This window comes from Ranitomeya variabilis, chromosome 1 (genome assembly GCF_051348905.1).
Source record: "Ranitomeya variabilis isolate aRanVar5 chromosome 1, aRanVar5.hap1, whole genome shotgun sequence".
Lineage (NCBI taxonomy): Eukaryota > Metazoa > Chordata > Amphibia > Anura > Dendrobatidae > Ranitomeya > Ranitomeya variabilis.
In genome coordinates, this window is record NC_135232.1 from 537,753,879 (window position 1) to 537,777,303 (window position 23,425).

The 23,425-nt window shown below is 41.9% G+C and overlaps 1 protein-coding gene across 14 annotated transcripts in view; it reads left to right on the forward strand.

The window, feature by feature from the left end:
- The window catches only part of LOC143766726 (scaffold attachment factor B2-like), a 593,416-nt gene that overhangs the window by 312,621 nt on the left and 257,370 nt on the right, over window positions 1-23,425 (forward strand). For all 14 annotated transcript variants that reach the window (XR_013213635.1, XR_013213632.1, XM_077254619.1 and 11 more), the window contains exons 13-14: window positions 10,899-11,189; window positions 13,414-13,548. Coding sequence is in view for 12 of the 14 variants with exons in the window: in XM_077254619.1 (XP_077110734.1) it covers window positions 10,899-11,189; window positions 13,414-13,548 (426 nt within the window). In the remaining 2 variants the exon portion in view is untranslated. The remainder of the gene's footprint in view (window positions 1-10,898; window positions 11,190-13,413; window positions 13,549-23,425) is intronic.

Below are 23,425 nucleotides of genomic sequence, written 5' to 3' on the forward strand. Positions count from 1 at the left end.
TCATACACTTGATCCAGCAGTTTCCCTGCAACATTAGCTCTGCTGGGTGGACTGTATCCTGGTCTCAGTGACTGAACCATATTAATGAAATGTGGGTTCTCAGTCAGACGGAAAGAAGAGTTTGTTGCATAAATAAACTGGGCAATTTTTTCATCAATCAACTCTTTTTCTAATCTGCTAGTTCTTATCACAAACCTATCTATGGTGGTTCCAGGAGGTAAAGGTTTTTTCTTCCTTTTGGGTGATGGTGATATGTGGCTGTGGGTGTCTGATGATGCTGCTGCTAATGAAGCACTATCCTGGATGGATAACTCTGAAACTGTAGAACAGGATGATGGTGATCTTGGAGGTGGATAGTTTCCAGAATCCATGAATTCCCCTAAACAAAAAATGTCAATGCTGTTATTTTATTGTTTATACAATTTCTGCTTATTGTACACAACACATCACTGCCCCTGCCCCAAAAGGAATATTTGTTTTTCTTCATAACCGTACCAAATGACAGTAACATGCAGTAATAATAAGAAATATAATTTTTCTCACACATGACAGTTCAGTCTTTAGAAATAGGATTCAATAAAAATGTTTACCAACCTGAAGATCCTGCCTGTTCAGAAGTGTTTCTTTGGTCCTCTTCATCACCGCACTTCTCATGATGTTGCCTCATTCGTGCCACCAGGCCTTGCATCTCTTTGTTGCATCGTTTGCATTTTGCACGCATGCCTGCCTTACCGATAGGCGAAGGAGCTTCATTAAAATATTCCCAAACTGGGTCTCTTTTACGGCCTGCTGCCATTATAAGGAAAGAATGTAATAAACCTCAGATCGTACACACAAACAGATCCAGACTTGTCTGTCTGTGGCTATGCTGCAGTATTGTGCTCAAAGTTTCACTTTCATTTTCTTGTCTGCTTGCCCTTCCTCCTCCTCACACTTAGAATCACATTCTTCTTTTGTTGTGCAGATCTATTCCACTCCAAACAATCAGAAACATATTGTCTAACTTCTTGGACTTGGCACTGAAGGGGTTGATTCTGTATTCATAGGTTTGTAGAACAATAGGATTAAGGTCTTTTTCTCAACTCTGTTCATGTTGTAACATTTTTGCCTTGAAGAAGAGGCTGGGACCTCTGCGGAGTCAAATTCAGTTTTGAGAACTGCGTAAGTAAAGCGAGCGTCTGTGATAATATAGGAGAGAAACTGCCCACTAATCCTACAGAAACCTCTGGAAGAGCATGGCATTGTGAATGTTGCACATATACAGCCTTTATTCTACTGAGTTAAATAACTCCGCTTTATCTCATGATGGAAGAACCTTTGGATGGTAAAATATTTTCCTCAAAAAGCAGTTTATTGAAAAAAATCCGATTTAAATAAAAAAAAATCCGATTTAAATAAAAAAAATCCGATTTTTGTGATTTTTTTTTTTTAAAAAAACATTGATTTTTCATCCACCCTGGTGTGTGTGTGTATGTATATATGTGTGTGTGTGTGTGTGTGTATGTATATATATGTATATATATATATATATATATATATATATATATATATATATATATATATATATATATATATATATATATATATATATATAAAATTATTATAATATGCAAATGATTGTAGATTATACCTATAAAAACACAATTGTTAGCAACACCCATTGCTTGAGAAAAGCTCAGTGTGAGCCGAAACGTCGCACAGAGATGTGGGGTTGAATAAACTTCACCCTGAAAAGGATTTGGAGTGCTGCCCTCTTTTTCTGTTTTGGTATACATTTTGGGTACATGAGTGAACCACTCTATCCAGGGGGCCAGGCACCCACCGGTGAGCATTGTGCTGTTCCAGAGATAGATATAGATATATATATATATATATATATATATATATATATATATATATATATATATATATATATATATATATATATATATATATATATATATATTTTCTCTCTCTCTATATATATATATCTCTCTCTCTATCTCTCTCTATCTCTCTCTATCTCTCTCTATCTCTCTCTGTCTCTCTCTATCTCTCTCTATCTCTCTCTGTCTCTCTCTATCTCTCTCTATCTCTCTCTATCTCTCTCTATCTCTCTCTGTCTCTCTCTATCTCTCTCTATCTCTCTCTGTCTCTCTCTATCTCTCTCTATGTACAGTGCCTACAAGTAGTATTCAACCCCCTGCAGATTTAGCAGGTTTAATAAGATGCAAATAAGTTAGAGCCTTCAAACTTCAAACAAGAGCAGGATTTATTAACAGATGCATAAATCTTACAAACCAAAAAGTTTTGTTGCTCAGTTAAATTTTTATAAATTTTAAACATAAAAGTGTGGGTCAATTATTATTCAACCCCTAGGTTTAATATTTTGTGGAATAACCTTTGTTTGCAATTACAGCTAATAATCGTCTTTTATAAGACCTGATCAGGCCGGCACAGGTCTCTGGAGTTATCTTGGCCCACTCCTCCATGCAGATCTTCTCCAAGTTATCTAGGTTCTTTGGGTGTCTCATGTGGACTTTAATCTTGACCTCCTTCCACAAGTTTTCAATTGGGTTAAGGTCAGGAGACTGACTAGGCCACTGCAACACCTTGATTTTTTGCCTCTTGAACCAGGCCTTGGTTTTCTTGGCTGTGTGCTTTGGGTCGTTGTCTTGTTGGAAGATGAAATGACGACCCATCTTAAGATCCTTGATGGAGGAGCGGAGGTTCTTGGCCAAAATCTCCAGGTAGGCTGTGCTATCCATCTTCCCATGGATGCAGACCAAATGGCCAGGCCCCTTGGCTGAGAAACAGCCCCACAGCATGATGCTGCCACCACCATGCTTGACTGTAGGGATGGTATTCTTGGGGTCGTATGCAGTGCCATCCAGTCTCCAAACGTCACATGTGTGGTTGGCACCAAAGATCTCGATCTTGGTCTCATCAGACCAGAGAACCTTGAACCAGTCAGTCTCAGAGTCCTCCAAGTGATCATGAGCAAACTGTAGACGAGCCTTGACATGACGCTTTGAAAGTAAAGGTACCTTACGGGCTCGTCTGGAACGGAGACCATTGCGGTGGAGTACGTTACTTATGGTATTGACTGAAACCAATGTCCCCACTGCCATGAGATCTTCCCGGAGCTCCTTCCTTGTTGTCCTTGGGTTAGCCTTGACTCTTCGGACAAGCCTGGCCTCGGCACGGGAGTCAACTTTCAAAGGCTGTCCAGGCCGTGGAAGGCTAACAGTAGTTCCATAAGCCTTCCACTTCCGGATGATGCTCCCAACAGTGGAGACAGGTAGGCCCAACTCCTTGGAAAGGGTTTTGTACCCCTTGCCAGCCTTGTGACCCTCCACAATCTTGTCTCTGATGGCCTTGGAATGCTCCTTTGTCTTTCCCATGTTGACCATGTTTGAGTGCGGTTCACAAGTTTGGGGAGGGTCTTAAATAGTCAGAAAAGGCTGGAAAAAGAGATAATTAATCCAAACATGTGAAGCTCATTGTTCTTTGTGCCTGAACTACTTCTTAATACTTTAGGGGAACCAAACAGAATTCTGGTGGGTTGAGGGGTTGAATAATAAATGACCCTCTGAAAAAACTTTTCCCAATTTTTTAAAAAAATAAACAAAGAAATAACATTCTTTTTTGCTGCAGTGCATTTCACACTTCCAGGCTGATCTACAGGCCAAATGTCACAATGCCAAGTTAATTCCAAATGTGTAAACCTGCTAAATCTGCAGGGGGTTGAATACTACTTGTAGGCACTGTATATGTGTATATATATCTATATCTATATATATATATATATATATATATATATATATATATATATATATATATATATATATATATATATATATATATGTGTATATATATATATATATATATATATATATATATATATCAATATCATAATCTTTATTATGTATATTACTGTCCCTTATTACACGGTGACATCTCTTATGTACTGGTACCGTCCCTTACATATTGGATTATATAGAGCTTGTATTTTATTACATACTATCCTGTCTGTATAATGCAATGATGGCGGATGGAGCATGGGAAAGTTTCTTTTCTAATGGAGGAGCTGATTGACTGGTCTTCTGGTCACCGGCTTCTCCATCAGCAGTCATTTTAACTTTAATCTCTTTCTGCCATTGGACGTACTATTCCGTCCATGTGGGGTGGGCCCTAATTCCCAAGGACGGAATAGTACGTCCACCGCGATCGGCCGCGCTCACGTGGGGAGCACGGCCGATCGCGGTCGGGTGTCAGCTGCCTATCGCAGCTGACATCCGACACGATGTGCCAGGAGCGGACACGGACCGCCCCCGGCACATTGACCCCCGGCACCCCGCGATCAAACATGATCGCGGTGTGCCGGCGGTACAGGGAAGCATCGCGCAGGGAGGGGGCTCCCTGCGGGCTTCCCTGAGACCTCCGGAGCAACGCGATGTGATCGCGTTGCTGCGAGGGTCTCTTACCTCCTATCCCTGCAGGCCCCGGATCCAAAATGGCTGCGGGGCTGCATCCGGGTCCTGCAGGGATTACTTCTGGGTGCAGACCAGGCTCTGGTAAGCCTGCAGCACTGGAACTCAGATCCGTGATCTCACAGAGTGCTGTGCAAACTGTCAGATCAGCGATCTGTGATGTCCCTCCCTGGGACAAGGTAAAAAATTAAAAAAAAAATTTCCACATGTGTAAAAAAGAAAAAAAAAAAAATCCTAAATAAAGAAAAAAAAGAAAAATATTATTCCCATAAATACATTTCTTTATCTAAATAAAAAAATCAAACAATAAAAGTACATATTTAGTATCGCCGCGTCCGTAACGACCCCACCTATAAAACTATATCACTAGTTAACCTTTTCAGTGAACACCGTAAAAAAAGAGGCAAAAAAAGCTTTATTCTCATACCGCCAAACAAAAAGTGGAATAACACGCGATCAAAAAGATGGATATAAATAACCATGGTACCGCTGAAAACGTGCCGCCATACAGCATCATCAGCGACAAAATAAAAAAGTTATAGTCCTCAGAAAGGCGCCAAAACATAAAAAAATGATATAAATGAGGTATCGCTGTAATCGTACTGACCCGAAGAATAAAACTGCTTTATCCATTTTACCAAACGCGGAACGGTATAAACGCCTCCCTCAAAAGAAATTCATGAATAGCTGGTTTTTGGTCATTCTGCCTCACAAAAATCAGAATAAAAAGTGATCAAAAAATCTCCCGTGCCCGAACATGTTACCAATAAAAACGTCAACTCGTCCCGCAAAAAACAAGACCTCACATGACTCTGTGGACTCAAATATGGAAAAATTATAGCTCTCAAAATGTGGTAACGCAAAAATATTTTTTGCAATAAAAAGCGTCTTTCAGTGTGTGATGGCTGCCAATCATAAAAATCCGCTAAAAAAAACCGCTATAAAAGTAAATCAAACCCCCCTTCATCACCCGCTTAGTTAAGGAAAAATTTAAAAAATGTATTTATTTCCATTTTCGGGTTAGGGCTAGGGTTGGGGCTTAAGTTAGGTTAGGGTTTGGATTACATTTACGGTTGGGAATAGGGTTGGGATTAGGGTTAGGGGTGTGTCTGGGTTAGAGGTGTGGTTAGGGTTACCGTTTGGATTAGGGTTAGGGATGTGTTTGGATTAGGGTTTCAGTTATAATTGGGGGGTTTCCACTGTTTAGGCACATCAGGGGCTCTCCAAACGCGACATGGCGTCCGATCTCCATTCCAGCCAATTCTGCGTTGAAAAAGTAAAGCAGTGCTCCTTCCCTTCCAAGCTCTCCCGTGCGCCCTAACAGGGGTTTACCCCAACATATAGGGTATCAGCGTACTCGGAACACATTGGAGAACAACTTTTGGGGTCCAATTTCTCCTGTTACCCTTGGGAAAATACAAAACTGGGGGCTAAGAAATAATTTTTTGGGGAAATGTTTTTTATTTTCTCGGCTCTGCGTTATAAACTGTAGTGAAACACTTGGGGGTTCAAAGCTCTCACAACAAATCTAGATGAGTTCCTTAGGGGGACTGCTTTCCAAAATGATGTCACTTGTGGTTTTTTTTTACTGTTTAGGTACATTAGGGGCTCTGCAAACGCAATGTGACGCCTGCAGACCATTCCATTTAAGTCTGCATTCCAAATGGCGCTCCATCCCTTCCGAGCCCTCCCATGCACCCAAACGGTGGTTCCCCCCCACATATGGGATATCAGCGTACTCAGGACAAATTGAACAACAACTTTTGGGGTCCAATTTCTCCGGTTACCCTCGGGAAAATACAAATCTGGGGGCTAAAAAATAATTTTTGTGGGAAAAAATTTTTGTTTTATTTTTATGGCTCTGCATTATAAACTTCTGTGAAGCACTTGGTGGGTCAAAGTGCTCACCACACCTCTAGATAAGTTCCTCTGGGGGGTCTACTTTCCAAAATGGTGTCACTTGTGGGTGTGTTTCAATGTTTAGGCACATCAGTGGCTCTCCAAACGCAACATGGCGTCCCATCTCAATTCCTGTCAATTTTGCATTGAAAAGTCAAACGGCGCTCCTTCCCTTCCGAGCTCTCCCATGCGCCCAAACAGTGGTTTACCCCCACATATGGGGTATCAGCGTACTCAGGACAAATTGTACAACCTTTGGGGTCCAATGTCTTCTCTTACCCTTGGGAAAATAAAAAATTGGTGGTGAAAATATAATTTTTGTGAAAAAATATGATTTTTTATTTTTACGGTTCTGCATTATAAACTTCTGTGAAGCACTTGGTGGGTCAAAGTGCTCACCACACCTCTAGATAAGTTCCTTAGGGGTCTACTTTCCAAAATGGTGTCACTTGTGGGGGTTTCAATGTTTAGGCACATCAGGGGCTCTCCAAACGCAACATGGTGTCCAATCTCAATTCCACTCAATTTTGCATTGAAAAGTCAAATGGCGCTCCTTCGCTTCCGAGCTCTGTTATTCACCCAAACAGTGGTTTACCCCCACATATGGGGTATCGGCGTACTCGGGACAAATTGTACAACATCTTTTGGGGTCCATTTTCTCCTGTTACCCTTGGTAAAATAAAACAAATTGGAGCTGAAGTAAATTTTGTGTGAAAAAAGTTAAATGTTCATTTTTAATTAAACATTACAAAAATTCCTGTGAAACACCTGAAGGGTTAATAAACTTCTTGAATGTGGTTTTGAGCACCTTGAGGGGTGCAGTTTTTAGAATGGTGTCACACTTGGGTGTTTTCTATCATATAGACCCCTCAAAATGACTTCAAATGATGTGGTCCCTAAAAAAAAAAATGGTGGTGTAAAAATGAGAAATTGCTGGTCAACTTTTAACCCTTATAACTCCCTAAAAAAAATAAAAATTGGTTCCAAAATTGTGCTGATGTAAAGTAGACATGTGAGAAATGTTACTTAGTAAGTATTTTGTGTGACATATCTCTGTGCTTTAGTGGCATAAAAATTCAAAATTGGAAAATTGCTAAATTTTCAAAATTTTTGCCAAATTTCCATTTTTTTCACAAATAAACGCAGGTAATTTCAAATAAATTTTACCACTATCATGAAGTACAATATGTCACGAGAAAACAGTGTAAGAATCACCAGGATCCGTTGAAGCGTTCCAGAGTTATAACCTCATAAAGGGACAGTGGTCAGAATTGTAAATATTGGCCTGGTCATTAATGTGCAAACCACCCTTGGGGGTGAAGAGATTAAAGAGAAGGGCGCTGTGAATACCAAAATTAACAAGAATACTCTAAGACAGCACTTAAACAGCAGAGGACGCTATATAGGGAGAAGGACTTGGGGATCCTAGTTAATGATAAACTTACCTGGAGCAGCCAGTGTCAGGCAGCAGCTGCCAAGGCAAACAGGATCATGGGGTGCATTAAAAGAGGTCTGGATACACATGATGAGAGCATTATACTGCCTCTGTACAAATCCCTAGTTAGACCGCACATGGAGTACTGTGTCCAGTTTTGGGCACCGGTGCTCAGGAAGGATATAATGGAACTAGAGAGAGTACAAAGGAGGGCAACAAAGTTAATAAAGAGGATGGGAGAACTACAATACCCAGATAGATTAGCGAAATTAGGATTATTTAGTCTAGAAAAAAGACGACTGAGGGGCGATCTAATAACCATGTATAAGTATATAAGGGGACAATACAAATATCTCGCTGAGGATCTGTTTATACCAAGGAAGGTGACGGGCACAAGGGGGCATTCTTTGCGTCTGGAGGAGAGAAGGTTTTTCCACCAACATAGAAGAGGATTCTTTACTGTTAGGGCAGTGAGAATCTGGAATTGCTTGCCTGAGGAGGTGGTGATGGCGAACTCAGTCGAGGGGTTCAAGAGAGGCCTGGATGTCTTCCTGGAGCAGAACAATATTGTATCATACAATTATTAGGTTCTGTAGAAGGATGTAGATCTGGGGATTTATTATGATGGAATATAGGAATATAGGCTGAACTGGATGGACAAATGTCTTTTTTCGGCCTTACTAACTATGTTACTAACTATGTTACATATAATACGGGACGGCAACTTGTATAACTAGAGAGGATGGTATGTAAAAAGGGATGGTGTTATACATAATAAAAGGGGAAACTGTAACTAAGGATGGTGTTATACATAAGTGAGTACCCTATATACTAAGGGACTGTGTTATATATGATAAGCGATAATATCTTCCTCCACCTCCCCCTGTTCCTAAGTCCATTATAAGTCCCCCTTCCTCCCAATCCCCCACATCCCTCATTGTCTTCCTCCCTGCGCTCTTCACCACCTCCATCATTGCCTTCTCTCCCACCACTATCATTGCTTTTCTCCCACCACCCCATCATTGCCCATTCCATCACCTCCATCATTTGCTCCTCCACCACCAACCCATCATTTTCCTTTCCCCCACTACTCCCTTCATTGCCCATTCCACTACCTCCTTCTTTTCCTCCCCCCCACCATCCCCATCATTGCTCATTCCACCACCTCCTTCATTTCCTCCCCCCCACCATCCCCATCCTTGCACAATCCACCACCTCCATCTTTTCCTCCTCCCACACCATCCCCATCATTGCCCATTCCACCACCTCCATAATTTCCTCCTCCTCACCATCCCCCATCCTTGCCCATTCCACCGCTTCCCCACCACCCCATCATTGCCCTCTCCATCTCCCCATCATTGCCTTCTCCCCATCACATCCAACTCCATCATTGTCCTCTCCCCACCTACACACACACACACACACACACACACCTTTCTGCACATTCCCCTGCAGAGCTACACACACACACACACACACACACACACACACACGCCACCGCTCATCTTACAGACACACAACACACGTACATACAAAAAACACACACACTGCACCTCTCACCTCTCCACACGCTCTCCCATCGCCAGCAGCTTCCTCTCTGGCAGGGGCCCCTGGTGTCTCAGGGCCTGATAAGCAGGCCAGATTGCCCTCATTAGCCACCCTGCAGGGACCTGCCTCCACCTCCGGGCCCCGCTGCAGCTGCACATGTGGTATGTCTGCCCTTGATATTTACCTACCCTCATAGTTACACAGGATTATGTAAAAAGCATTGGAAGTGCTCCTTTAACTGGAACTTCGTTTACAGTTGTCTGACTTTCTTAGCATAAAGTTGTCATTGGGAAAAATAGTTTTTCTTAAATATGTGCATTTTAAAGTAAAAATTAATTTTTGGAACTGAATTACTTTAAAATATATATATTGCACCATTTGCATTCCATAGCCTCTGTTTTGCTCTGTCCATTGCTGGCTACATAATGGGATAACTGAGAATCCATCAGTGAGTGTATTCTGATGTTTCAGTGGGAAAGTTTCTAGCTTTTGTTTTTTTCCTTTTAGCTGTTTTATGATGACAGACCACATCAAAGTTGAATGTGTAGGGAAAGGAGTGTGAAACCCTTGAATCAAATGATTTTTAAGTCTACCAAGCATCTTCTGCCTTTTTGGGCTCAAACCTTACTAGCTGTTCCATGTCAGGTGCTCAAAAGTTAACTTCAAGAGCTTTCTTTTATACAGTCTGATTTCAAGTGGTGTAATGTGAGCCACCGGCATAAATTCCATTCTTGCGTCATACAATCCTTTACGGTTTATTTTACTTACTCTTTACATACATACGCTTTACATACGTTGTCATCACTGTCCCCATTTGGGCCCACAATCTAAATTCCCTATCAGTATGTCTTTGAAGTGTGGGAGGAAAATGGAGAACCTGAAGGAAACCCACACAAACTCCTTGCAGATGTTGGCGATTAGCGGACTTTTTCCCTGCTATTCAAAACTCTCTTTATAATGAATGGAGAGAATGTCAACCTCTCCACCCACTGCTGGTTGGATGCTGGAAATAGATGCGAGTACCAGAGGTGGGACCCACACATCTCAGATGTTTATTAGTAATGAGCGAGTGTACTCATTTCTCGGATTTCCCAGAGCACGCAAGGGTGGTCTCCCAAGTATTTGTTAGTACTCAGAGATTTAGTTTTCGTCCCCTCAGCTGCATGATTTGTGACTGCTAGACAGCTTGAATACATGTGTGGATTGCCTGTTTGTTAGGGAATTACCACATGTATTCAGCCCATCTACAAGTCGCAAATCATGCAGCTGAGAAAACGAAAACTAAATCTCCAAGCACACCAAAATACTCTGAGACCACCCGAGCGTGCTCTGGGAGATCCGAGCAACGAGTATACTCGCTCATCACTAATGTTTATAGCATAACCTATGGATATATTTTTGGCTTGTGTTTAGTATTTGTAAAGCCTATTTAAGAAGCCCTAGCGGGACACATATTAGTAGTGCTTGAGCTTCAGGTAAAGAACATTGCATATTGCAGAAAAAATCTCTTAAGTCTTGGTAATGTAATTAATCTATTTCTTCAGAGAAAGGGAAAAACGTGTGCGGGAGCGAGTCCTCATGGTTCGGGAAAGAGAAGAGCGGGAGCGATTACGAAGAGAACGTGTCAGACTTGAAATAGAAAGAGAGCGTCTAGAAAGGGAACGCATGGAGCGTGAAAGACTGGAAAGAGAAAGAATGCGTATAGAGGAAGAGAGACGTATAGAGCAGGACCGCATCCAGAGAGAAAGAGAGGAACTACATCGTCAACAAGAGTGGTTGCGATATGAACAGGATCGACGACCAGGAGTGAGAAGGCCGTATGACATGGACTTAAGGTAAGCCTCTACTAAGCCATTTCATTGGAATGCTTTCTGTCAATCTGACTAAACGAAGCAGACAACCAAAGTAGTCACCAATGCTCCCAATAATTTGCAAGTTACAGTCTTGTCACCAGTTTTGGCAGCTGTACAATTTTTCCTGGCTTTTAGCAGACTTTTTGTACACTTGACAAATCTGCAAAACCCACATGCTGGCCACTAGAGAGGAACAGGAGAATAAGCAATACAGAGAAGTCTCATGAGTGTATAGTCCCTACTGTAATGGAGTTAGATGACATGGACAAAAATAAATGCCACTGAAATAAAAATCTCCATTCCTGTTAAAAAATGTATAATGCAAGTATAAAGCGCATTGGCTGGTCAGTCGCCCCATAAGATTAACAATCCAAACTCTAAATACCTCGTATTCCACTCTCTCCCAGTATCCAAACTGCATATACCCATGGCAGATAGAGGACAAGACACTAAAATTGATTGCCTCTTTTTTTATGGGAAGTAAGTCACGAGTCTCAATTAACAAATCACAGCTAATCCAGAAATTATTGTGAAATCATTGCATAGTGTTAGGACCCATGCAGACGTCCGTGCATCTGTCTGACCTCTGACTGCAATGCATGGAGTGCATGTGGGTTCATCATAAAATATGAAGATGTCATGCTCTGGGCAGGACACTGCTGCCACTCTCGGACATCATGCATGAATCCTTACCATGACAGAAAATGGGATTATCAGAGTGGGGGAGATCTCATGAACCATTGATTGGATTAACATGTGATGTGACTGTCGAACAGGACATGACTTGTTTTATGATAACGCCATAGATGTTAATGTTTTGTCACATCAGAAGCTTAAACACCTCGATATACCAATGCATTTCCTTGTTACTATAATCTAGGGTAAATGTAAGTCAGATTATTTTTTTTTCTTTCTGTAAAATTACTAAATTCTGAAAGAAATTGCAATTACATTTTTAATATATATAGCTTTTCTAATTGTAGAAGATTTTGATAATGAAACAATTGCCTGGATGTGCCATGCAGTGCCACAAAGGCTGGTCACTTTTCTATTTGTATACTTATTACAATTGTTGCCATCATAGTGTGTGTGTGTGTGTGTGTGTGTGGTCTTTTTATGTATTTACTTTACAATTCCATAATAACTAAAGCTAGTCTCCAGTGGAGGTGTGTTGGCAATCTGTGGCCAGCATGTATCGGGCATCGGCCAGGTAAGTTTGACTCTGAAAGGCTGCGGCATGTCAGAGAATGACATACTTTCATAGCCACCGAGCTGAACTGGAGGTAGTCGAACAGGCAGGTACCTGGTTCTTTCAGCCCACCTTGGATTCACAGGTGTATACCTATAAATGCATATAGGCTGGGAGAAGCTGCTGGGACCCACCTGTCCGACTACAGCTCGGTCCTCGGCGCCTGTGAAAGTATGTCATTCTCTGACATGCCGCAGCCTTTCAGAGTCAAGCTTAACTGGCCAGTGCCTGATACATGCTGGCCACAGATTGGCTGCACACCTTCGCTGGAGAGTAGCTTTTGTCATTATGGAATTGTAAAGTAAACACATAAAAAGACAACAGGCACAATGATGGCAAGAATTGTAATATGTATGCAGCGTTTGAGTCAAACTTAACCAGCTGACCTCATACAGTCAGTGCCGGAAACACTCTGGCCAGTCAGTAGGCAGCATTAATCCCTTTAAAATGACTTTCTGCATTGTTAGATCCTCACTAATTATAGTAAACTAGACTGTGGCCCGATTCTAATGCATCGGGTATTCTAGAATATGCATGTCCCCATAGTATATGGACAATGATGATTCCAGAATTTGCAGCAGACTGTGCCCGTCGCTGATTGGTCGAGGCAACCTTTATGACATAGTTGCCATGGCAACCATTATGACATCTACGTCGATACTGTGCCCGTCCCTGATTAATCGAGGCGAATTCGCGGCAGACTGTGCCCGTCGCTGATTGGTTGAGGCAACCTTTATGACATCATCGCTGCCATGCTGTGCCCGCCGCTGATTGGTCGAGGCCGCCAGGCGGCCTCGACCAATCAGACGCGGGATTTCCAGGACAGACAGACAGAAAAACCCTTAGACAATTATATATATATATATATAGATAATATTAACGTGTAATTGGTATGTATGACACGCATGTGCATTGCTAGTTCTGTTTTTTTTCATATTTGTTTTTAATCTTTGAAAGGGATGATCCTTATTGGCTAGAGTCAAAGAGAATGGCTTTAGATGACCGATACCATGATTTTGGAAGATCAGACCGGTATCATGATTTTGATAACAGAGATCGTGGTCGATTCATGAATCATATACATATGGACAGGTAAAATATGCATTGAGAAAAATTTTGCATCCTTTTATTACATTTCTTATACTTTTATTGCATCTGCAAATTTCTATATACTGTATAATAGCATAATTTATCTATTTTTTTTTTTGTTCATCTACATTGATGTCATACTTGCTGTGCTGAAAATGCTAAACATTTTAAGTATGCATTCTCTTCATTGCTCTGAGTTTTAGAAATATAGAATTGTCGTAACCACATCCCTTCACAGCACTGGCTTTTCACATCTTAATGGACATGCCATGAAAAGCCAATGAGTTCTGGGATGGTAAACCTGAGGCTCTCATTGTCTGTTAACACTTTTTTTCCTTGGCTAGTTTGACATGGCAAAGTGATTCCATTAACTCTTCACATGCTATCGTCAATAGCACATGGAATTTGATGGAATGAGCTCTCCCTCTGTACTTCATAGGCTACCGGCAGCATGGACCTGGGAGCCAGTGGTTATTATGGCATTTAGAGATTGAACTATGGCCTCTAGTGTACAATAGATCAAAGCCTAATAAATTCTGCAAGACACACAATCTAATAGGTTTATGTTTAATATTACATGTTATAGCTGTGTTTTCCCAGATAAAAATACTGCCCGAGTGAACATGGCCTCGGTCTGTGGGTCTGTGAAAATCAGAGACCGCATGCTGATATGCCATCCATGTGTGCAATCTGTGTGTTGTCCATTTAACATTGAAATGAGTAGGAGAAGCTTTGCATTTTTTTTTGATCCTCTAGAAAATTGCCAGTGAAGCCCTGAACAGGCACTGAAGAAAATCTGATCCAAAGCACTGATGGAATTCGGACCATATTTTTTGAGAATGAGAAAAATCGCATGTCTGAATGAGAAATAGAAAGTAGTTTAAGCCAATGAAACCTACCATCACATTAAAAGTTGTTGCCCAGTCCTAGGACAACCACTTCTCATGCCTTACACTTGGTCCTGATTAAAAAAAAAAAAAGAAAAAAATTGCTTATACTCACCACCCATGCTGTGATGACTAGCCCTCCCCGGGTCTGTCGTGTGGTGTTGACATGTGAACCCGATGCTCAATCAACACTGGCGTCACTGCCTCCACCTTCGGAAAAATCAAACATTTTAAGAGGAAATCTTGACTGCAGCTGAGCTGACTTCCTCTTCATGTTCGAAGACTGAGACAGTGACTCCAGCGATGATTGGGCACCTCGGTCACGTGTCACAGCACCACACGGGAGCAGATACCAACTGGAACAGCTCAAGAGGAGTATATTGGCTTTATTTTATCGGGGCCAAACGTGGGGTATGTGGAGTTGGCCAAGTAATCAACAACTTCTAAGTTATTATTTTATCCTGCCTGGTGAAGACCACAAAAGAAAAAAAAAATCCGAAGTGCTATTTTTGTTCAACCTTTCGCACAAAAATGTAAATAAAGAAAAATATTGAGATGTATGGATCCTGAAATTGGTAGCAATAAAAAGAGAACAGTTCAGTAAGCAAAAATCAAGCCTTCATACATCTTTGAAAAAGTTATGGCTCTCAGATAAATGCAAAGAATTGTTTAAAAAAGTAATTTTCTTGTGCAAAAAAATAGTAAAACCTAAAAAAAAAGTTAATCTATCTAATATATAAAGCTGAATGTGTGTGTGTGTGTGTATGTATGTATGTATGTATGTATGTCCGGGATTGGCATCTGAACCGTCGCAGCTACAGCCACAAAATTTTGCACAGTCACACGTCTGGACCCCGAGAGCGTCATAGGCTATGTTGTGAGGTGAAATTTTAACCCCGTGCTTTCCAATTCACCAAACAATTTTGCCCCTATCTACATAATGGGGAAAAAGTGAAAGGAAAAGTGTTGGAGGCGTCGCAGCTACAGGCACAAAATTTTGCACAGTCACACGTCTGGGCCCCGAGAGCGTCAAAGCTATGTTGTGAGGTGAAATTTTAACCCCGCGCTTTCCAATTCACCAAACAATTTTGCCCCTATCTTCATAATGGGGAAAAAATGAAAGGAAAAGTGTTGGAGGCAAATTAACAGCTGCCAGATGTGAACAAGGGGGACTTAAAGAATGACAGCGATGGCGCCAAAGAGTATATACTGTACAGTTGCTAAGGTGGTGCCCCAACATGGGATAATCGCCACACCACCACGGGGATATGAACACACACACAAAATGCGCCACAGACTACCACGTGCTCAAACACATATACCACCCTCAGCGCACATTTCACCACACATACACCAACCTCGCCACATAAAAGTAGAAACACAAAAGTCGCCGCTCAAAACTCGCCACGCGCAAAACTCTCCACATGCAAAACTCGCCACACGTGCAAAACTCACCTCATGGAAAACTCGCCACACGCAAATCTTGCACACGCAGAAAAATTGCCACATGCACAAAAGTTGCAACACATGCAAAAGTTGCCTCACACAAAACTTGCACATACTCAAAAGGCACCACACATAAAACTCGCCACGCGCAAAACTCGCCATGCGCAAAACTTGCTGCACACAACTTGCTACACTAACCTGTCACATGCAACTCGACACACAAAAAGTTGCTACACGCATGTCGCCACACAAAACTCATCTCACAAAAGTCCCTACATGCATGTCGCCACACGCAACTCAACACACACAACTTGACACACGAAACTCGCCCTAAAACACACACAAGTCTGGTATTATCCTTCAAAAATAAAAATCTGATTAATAAGCAGACAAACTACAAGAGCAACAAATGTACCATATAGGAATCCGGCAGCTGTCAGTCACATGACCAGTCTATTATGTGTATGTGTGAGCTAATATATACTGCCAGGGGGTGGGCTTACTGTTGGCTGGGGATTTATCAGGCTGCCATTTTAGCTTAAAAATACTGAGGTAAAAATACTGACCAAATAACGTGTGAACGAGGGCTAATACAGGAGGAGATGACATACAGCTATATACTATATACAGGAGGAGATGACACAGGTATATACTATTTACAGGGGAGATGACACACAGGTATATACTATATACAGGAGGAGATGACACACAGATATATACTATATACAGGAGAGATGACACACAGGTATATACTATATAGAGGAGGAGATGACATGCAGGTACATACTACATACAGGAGGAGATGACACACAGGTATATACTATATACAGGAGCAGATTACCTACAGGTATATAGTATATACAGGAGGAGATGACATACAGGTATATGCTATGTATAGGAGGAGATGACATACAGGTATATACTATATACAGGAGGAGATGACACACAGATATATACTATATACAGGAGATTACATACAGGTATATCTAATATATAAAGCTGAATGTGTGTATGTATGTATGTGTGTATGTCCGGGATTGGCATCTGCACCGTCGCAGCTACAGCCACAAAATTTTGCACAGTCACACGTCTGGACCCCGGGAGCGTCATAGGCTATGTTGTGAGGTGAAATTTTAACCCCGCGCGTTCCAATTCACCAAACAATTTTGCCCCTATCTACATAATGGGGAAAAAGTGAAGGGAAAAGTGTTGGAGGAAAATTGACAGCTGCCAGATGTGAACAATGAGGACTTAAAGAATGAGAGCGATGGCGACAAAGAGTATATACCGTACAGTTGCTAAGGTGGGGCCCTGACATGGGATACTCACCACACACGGGGATATGAACACAAACACAAAATGCACCACACACTACCACGTGCTTGAACACACATACGACCCTCAGCACACAATTCACCACACACACACCAACCTCGCCACATAAAAGTCGAAACACAAAAGTCACCACTCAAAACTCGCAACGCGCAAAACTCACCTCATGGAAAACTCACCTCATGCAAAACTTGCACACACAGAAAAATTGCCACATGTACAAAAGTTGCACCACATGCAAAAGTTGCCTCACACAAAACTTGCACATACTCAAAACGCACCACACATAAAACTCGCCACGCGCAAAACTCGCCATGCACAAATCTTGCTGCACACAACTTGCTACACTAACCTGTCACATGCAACTCGACACACAAAATGTTGCTACACGCATGTCGCCACACAAAACTCATCTCACAAAAGTCGCTACATGCATGTCGCCACACGCAACTCAACACACACAACTTGACACATGAAACTCGCCCTAAAACACACACAAGTCTGGTATTGTCCTTCAAAAATAAAAATCTGATTAATAAGCAGACAAACTACAAGAGCAACAAATGTACCATATAGGAAATACGGCAGCTGTCAGTCACATGACCTGTCTATTATGTGTATGTGTGAGCTAATATATACTGCCAGGGGGGAGGGCTTCCTGTTGGCTGGGGATTTATCAGGCTGCCAATAGCAACCAATCACAGCTCAGCTTCTATTTTGCTACAGTTAATTAACCTGAGCTCTGATTGGTTAATATAGGCAACAAAGACATTCTCAGTATCACAAAGCTAATATATGTTGTGAAATTCTTCTATTAGCTTGGTTTTTGCCTTTTAATAATTACATTTCTATCTATTTGTTTTGTGGTTTTTGTGTGCAGAATAAATTTTTGTTAACACATTCTATTTTGCTAACAGCAGTCATTAACCCGGGCGAAGCCGGGTAGTACAGCTAGTATATCATAAATTTATAAATTGGGTATTTATTTTACTCACTTGTATAGCACTGTTTATACCACAGCTCTTTACAGACAATATCATCACTGTCCCCATTGGGGTTCACAGTCTAGATTTTCTATCAGTATGTCTTTGGAGTGTAGGAGATTAACTGGAGAACCCGGAGGAAACCCACGCAAACATGGGGAGAACATATTAACCTGGGTTCAAATCCCACCGTGTTATCCTTGGTGGGATTTGAAAATCAGAAAATCAATTTTGGGATCTCCATAATTGTGCTGCCACTAAGGGACCCTATTCCTCCTCGCCATTTAAAAACTGTAATCAGTGAATAGTTCCTATCAGAGTCTGAAAATCTTCGGGAACTGTGCTATCAAGGGTAGCTGTAGCTGAGACACTGGAGAACATGATCAGGCGATTGCGTTATTCAATGAATAACTGCGATCATTTTAAAAAAGTGTGCCGGCTATTAAAATCATTTCTCTCTGTCCTGACCTGATATAACATGTCAGATGAGAGAGATACAATCTTCTCAAACCCCCCTATGTACCTTCCACCATCCCGATGCTCCATCCCTCAGCCTTCTCTTAACCCCTTTCTGACATCGGGCGTAATAGTACGCCAATGTCGGACTCTCTCACCGCCGAAGCCCACATCTTTCCTGGCTTTGAACAGCTGACATGTGCCCAGAGTAACTGCTGGTGGAATCGCGATCCCCCCGTGGCTATTAACCCCTTAAATGCCACTGTTAAACGCTTACAGCGGCATTTAAATCACAGTTCCAGCAATCATGCTGGAAATGCGCACACTTCGTCACGTGATCGTGGGTCACTGGTGTGTTGGCATGACAACCGGAGGTCTCCTGGAGACCTCTATGGTTGTCTGTGTCGGCTTGCTGTGAGCGCTACCTAGTGGTTGGCGTTCATAGCAAGTGAGTAAATCTGCTATATAGAGGCGATTTGATCATCACCTCTATATAGCCGAGCCGATCAGGCTATGGCAGCTTCTAGTCTCCCATGGAGATTATTGAAACTTACCAAAAATAACGTTTTTACAAATATTAATAAAAATAAAGTTCAAATTACCCCCCTTTTGCCCTATTCAAAATCTAATATATTAAGCTTAATGTGTGTGTGTGTATGTATGTGTGTATGTCCAGGATTGGCATCTGCACCGTCGCAGCTACAGCCACAAAATTTTGCACAGTCACACGTCTGGACCCCGAGAGCGCGTCATAAGCTATGTTGTGAGGCGAAATTTTTAACCCTGCGTGTTCCATTTCACCAAACAATTTTGCCCCTATCTACATAATGGGGAAAAAGTGAAAGGAAAAGTGTTGGAGCCGAATTGACAGCTGCCAGATGTGAAGAAGGGGGACTTAAAGAGTGAGAGCGATGGCGCCAAAGAGTATATACCGTACAGTTGCTAAGATGGGGCCCCGACATGGGATACTCACCACACATGGGGATATGAACACACACAAAATGCGCCACACACTACCACGTTCTTGAACACATATATACCACCTTCAGCACACATTTCACCACACATACACCAACCTCGCCACATAAAAGTCAAAAGTCGCCACTCAAAACTCGCCACTCGCAAAATTCGCCACATGCAAAACTAGGCTGACGCAAAACTCGCCACACGTGCAAAACTCACCTCATGGAAACACATGCAAAAGTTGCCTCACACAAAACTTGCACATACTCAAAACTTAACACAAATGTACCGTATAGGAAATACTGCAGCTGTCAGTCAAATGACCTGTCTATTATGTGTATGCGTGAGCTAATATATACTGCCAGGGGGGAGGGCTTCCTGTTGGCTTGGGGATTTATCAGGCTGCCAATTTAGCTTACAAATGCTGAGGTAAAAATACTGACCAAATAACGTGTGAACGAGGTCTAATACAGGAGGAGATGACACACAGATATATACTGTATACAGGAGGAGATGACATTCAGGTACATACTATATACAGGGGAGATGACACACAGGTATATACTATATACAGGATGAGATGACTTACAGGTATATACTATATACAGGAGGAGATGACACACAGGTACATACTATATACAGGAGAAGATGACTTGCAGGTATATACTATATACAGGAGGAGATGACATACAGGCATATACTATATATAGGAGGAGATGACACATGTATATACTATATACAGAAGAGATGACACATAGGTATATACAATATACAGGAGGAGATGACATACAGCAGGTATATACTATTTACAGGGGAGATGACATACAGGTATATACTATATACAGGGGAGATGACATACAGGTATATACTATATACAGGAGATGACATACAGGTGTATACTATATATAAAGGAAGATGACATGTACATACTGAGGTGAAAATGAGGTGTGAGGTGAAAATGAGGTGAAAATGAGGTGTGAGGTGAAAATGAGGTGTGAGGTGAAAATGAGGTGTGAGGTGAAAATAGTGGAGTGATCGGAAAATGACAGATGTGAGGTCGAAATGGCAAGTGTTAGAGGGAATGAGAGAAGTGAGGGGGAAAATGAGGTGTGATGGGAAAATGAGAGAAGTTAGGTGCTAAATGAGAAGCCTGATGGGAAAATAAGAGAAGTGAGGTATCGCTGCATTTAGATTCGACCGATCTAATCAATAAAAATAAGATTAACCTGATCGCTAAATGGCGTAATGAGAAGGTCAAAACGCCAGAATTACAATTTTTGGTCGCTGCGACATTGCATTAAAATGCAATAACTGGTGATCAAAAGATCGTATCTGCACCAAAATGGTATCATTAAAAACTTCATACTCGGCTTGCAAAAAATCAGCCCTCACCTGACCCCAGATCATGAAAAATGGAGACGCTATGGGTATTGGAAAATGGCGCTTTTTTTGTTTGTTTTTAAACAAAGTTTGGAATTTTTTTTCACCACTTAGATAAAAAAGACCCTCAACTTGTCTGTGGAGTGGAATACCTCATAAGCCTGTAGAATTGTCTATTAGACGTTATAGGGGGAAGATTGGGAAGGGAGTTGGGTGGAAGTTGAACCCGATATTGCTGGAATATATCAATATGAATACTATAAAGGAAGAATTGGAGGAGTTTTGGCAAATTAATGAAGGGAGTGCAGATAGTCGGGTGGTGTAGGACTCTATGAAAGCGGTCCTAAGGGGTCTCTTGTTTTTAGAGGTTTCCAGATGTAGTTCTAAGTCTAAGCTAGAAGACAGGGAAATAATAGAACATTTGGAGAAGGTGGAGAGGGATATAGTACTAGACCCGTCGGCAGAAAATCAGAGTAAGTTAAGGGGTTCACAGGGAGAGGTTAATTTGAGGAAAGTGGAGAGGAGGAGGGCCTTCCAAAAACGCAATTTTATGATGAAGGTGAAAAAGCGGGTCATCTGTTGTCAGTGGTGGTGGCGGCGGCGCAGAGGGAATTGTCTTATGTATATAAATTGAAGACTGATGAGGGAAGGGATGTGGGAGACAGAGATTTTTTTGGGGGAATTTTAGACGATTCTATAATCAGTTATATTCTTCGGGATCGGGGGACTCATTGGGAGACATAGAGGGTTTTCTTCAGGAAGCAGGGCTTCCGAGTATTAAAGACAGTGATGGGGGAGACTGGAGGTGTACATAACAAATGTGGCTATTATATCTATGGCTCATAATAGGGCCCCTGGGGCAGATAATATAATATCCCGAGTGAAATTTACAATCAATTAATTGAGATGGTAACACCCAGATTGCAAAAGGATTTTGAAGAGGCTCTTCGGGAGGGTGAGTTACCGGCGTCCATGAGGGAGGCGGTGGTGGTGGCCATTCCGAAAGAGGGAAGAAATCCGGGGTTGGCGGAATCTTATAGGCCCATCTCGTTGCTGACGGTAGATGTAAAGATTTTGGCTAAAATTTTGGCTAGCCGTTTGACGAGTGTGGTTCAGGATCTTGTTCATCCTGACCAATCCGGATTTATGCCAAGTAAGTCTACGGCGATTAATTTGTGTAGACTTTTTCTGAATTTGCAGCTGCTGTCGGACAATAGGGGCAGTAGGGTTGTGGTATCATTGGACGCGCGTAAAGCGTTTGTGTTGTGGCAGTATCTTTGGAGGGTGTTGGAACGCTTTGGTTTTGGGCTGACGTTTAATTCATGGATACGGTTGTTATATACTTCCCCAACTGCTAGGGTCAGAGTTAACAGGCAAATGTCTGGGAGTTTTGCGCTTCGAAGGGGGACTAGGCAGGGGTGTCCACTGTCCCCACTGCTTTTTGCTTTGGCAGTGGAGTCTTTGGCGCAGACAATTAGGAGGGAGGCTTCGGTTAAAGGGTTCAGATATGGCTTGGTAGACGAAAAAGTATCCCTGTATGCAGATGTGTTGCTTTTTTTGGAGGATTCCGGAGAGTTGTTGAGAGCAGTGGATATTATTAAAACATTTGGGTCTATATCGAGATTAAAAATTAACTGGGAAAAATCCACTGTCATGGCTGTAGATTACATAGTTATTAAGGTTGAAGGAAGATTTTAAGTCCATCTAGTTCAACCCATAGCCTAACCTAACATGCCCTAACATGTTGATCCAGAGGAAGGCAAAATAAACCCATGTGGCAAAGAGTAAGCTCCACCTTGGGGAAAAAAAATTCCTTCCGGACTCTACATACGGCAATCAGACTAGCTCCCTGGATCAACGCCCTATCAAGGAATCTAGTGTATATACCCTGTAACATTATACTTTTCCAGAAAGGTATCCAGTCCCCTCTTAAATTTAAGTAATGAATCACTCATTTTGTCATTTTGTCTGCCATGGGATTTTCTTTTGTAAATACTGATGAAAAAGTAATTTAGCATATTGGCTTTTCCTCATCCAGATGATTGTGTTGTTGATTTGCCAGTATTGGGGGAGGGTAGTAGGCTGGCATTGGTGCGACAGTTTAAATACCTGGGCATTCAGGTGTCACTCCCGATTTTAAGCTATGCTGATTTGAATCTGATTCCACTGCTGAGTAAAGGTACCTTCACACTAAGCGACGCTGCAGCGATACAGACAACGATGCCGATCGCTGCAGCGTCGCTGTTTAGTCGTGTGGTCGCTGGAGAGCTGTCACACAGACAGCTCTCCAGCGACCAACTATGCCGAAGTCCCCTGGTAACCAGGGTAAACATCGGGTTACTAAGCGCAGGGCCGTGCTTAGTAACCCGATGTTTACCCTGGTTACCATTGTAAAAGTAAAAAAAAAAAAACACATACATTCCGGTGCCCGAC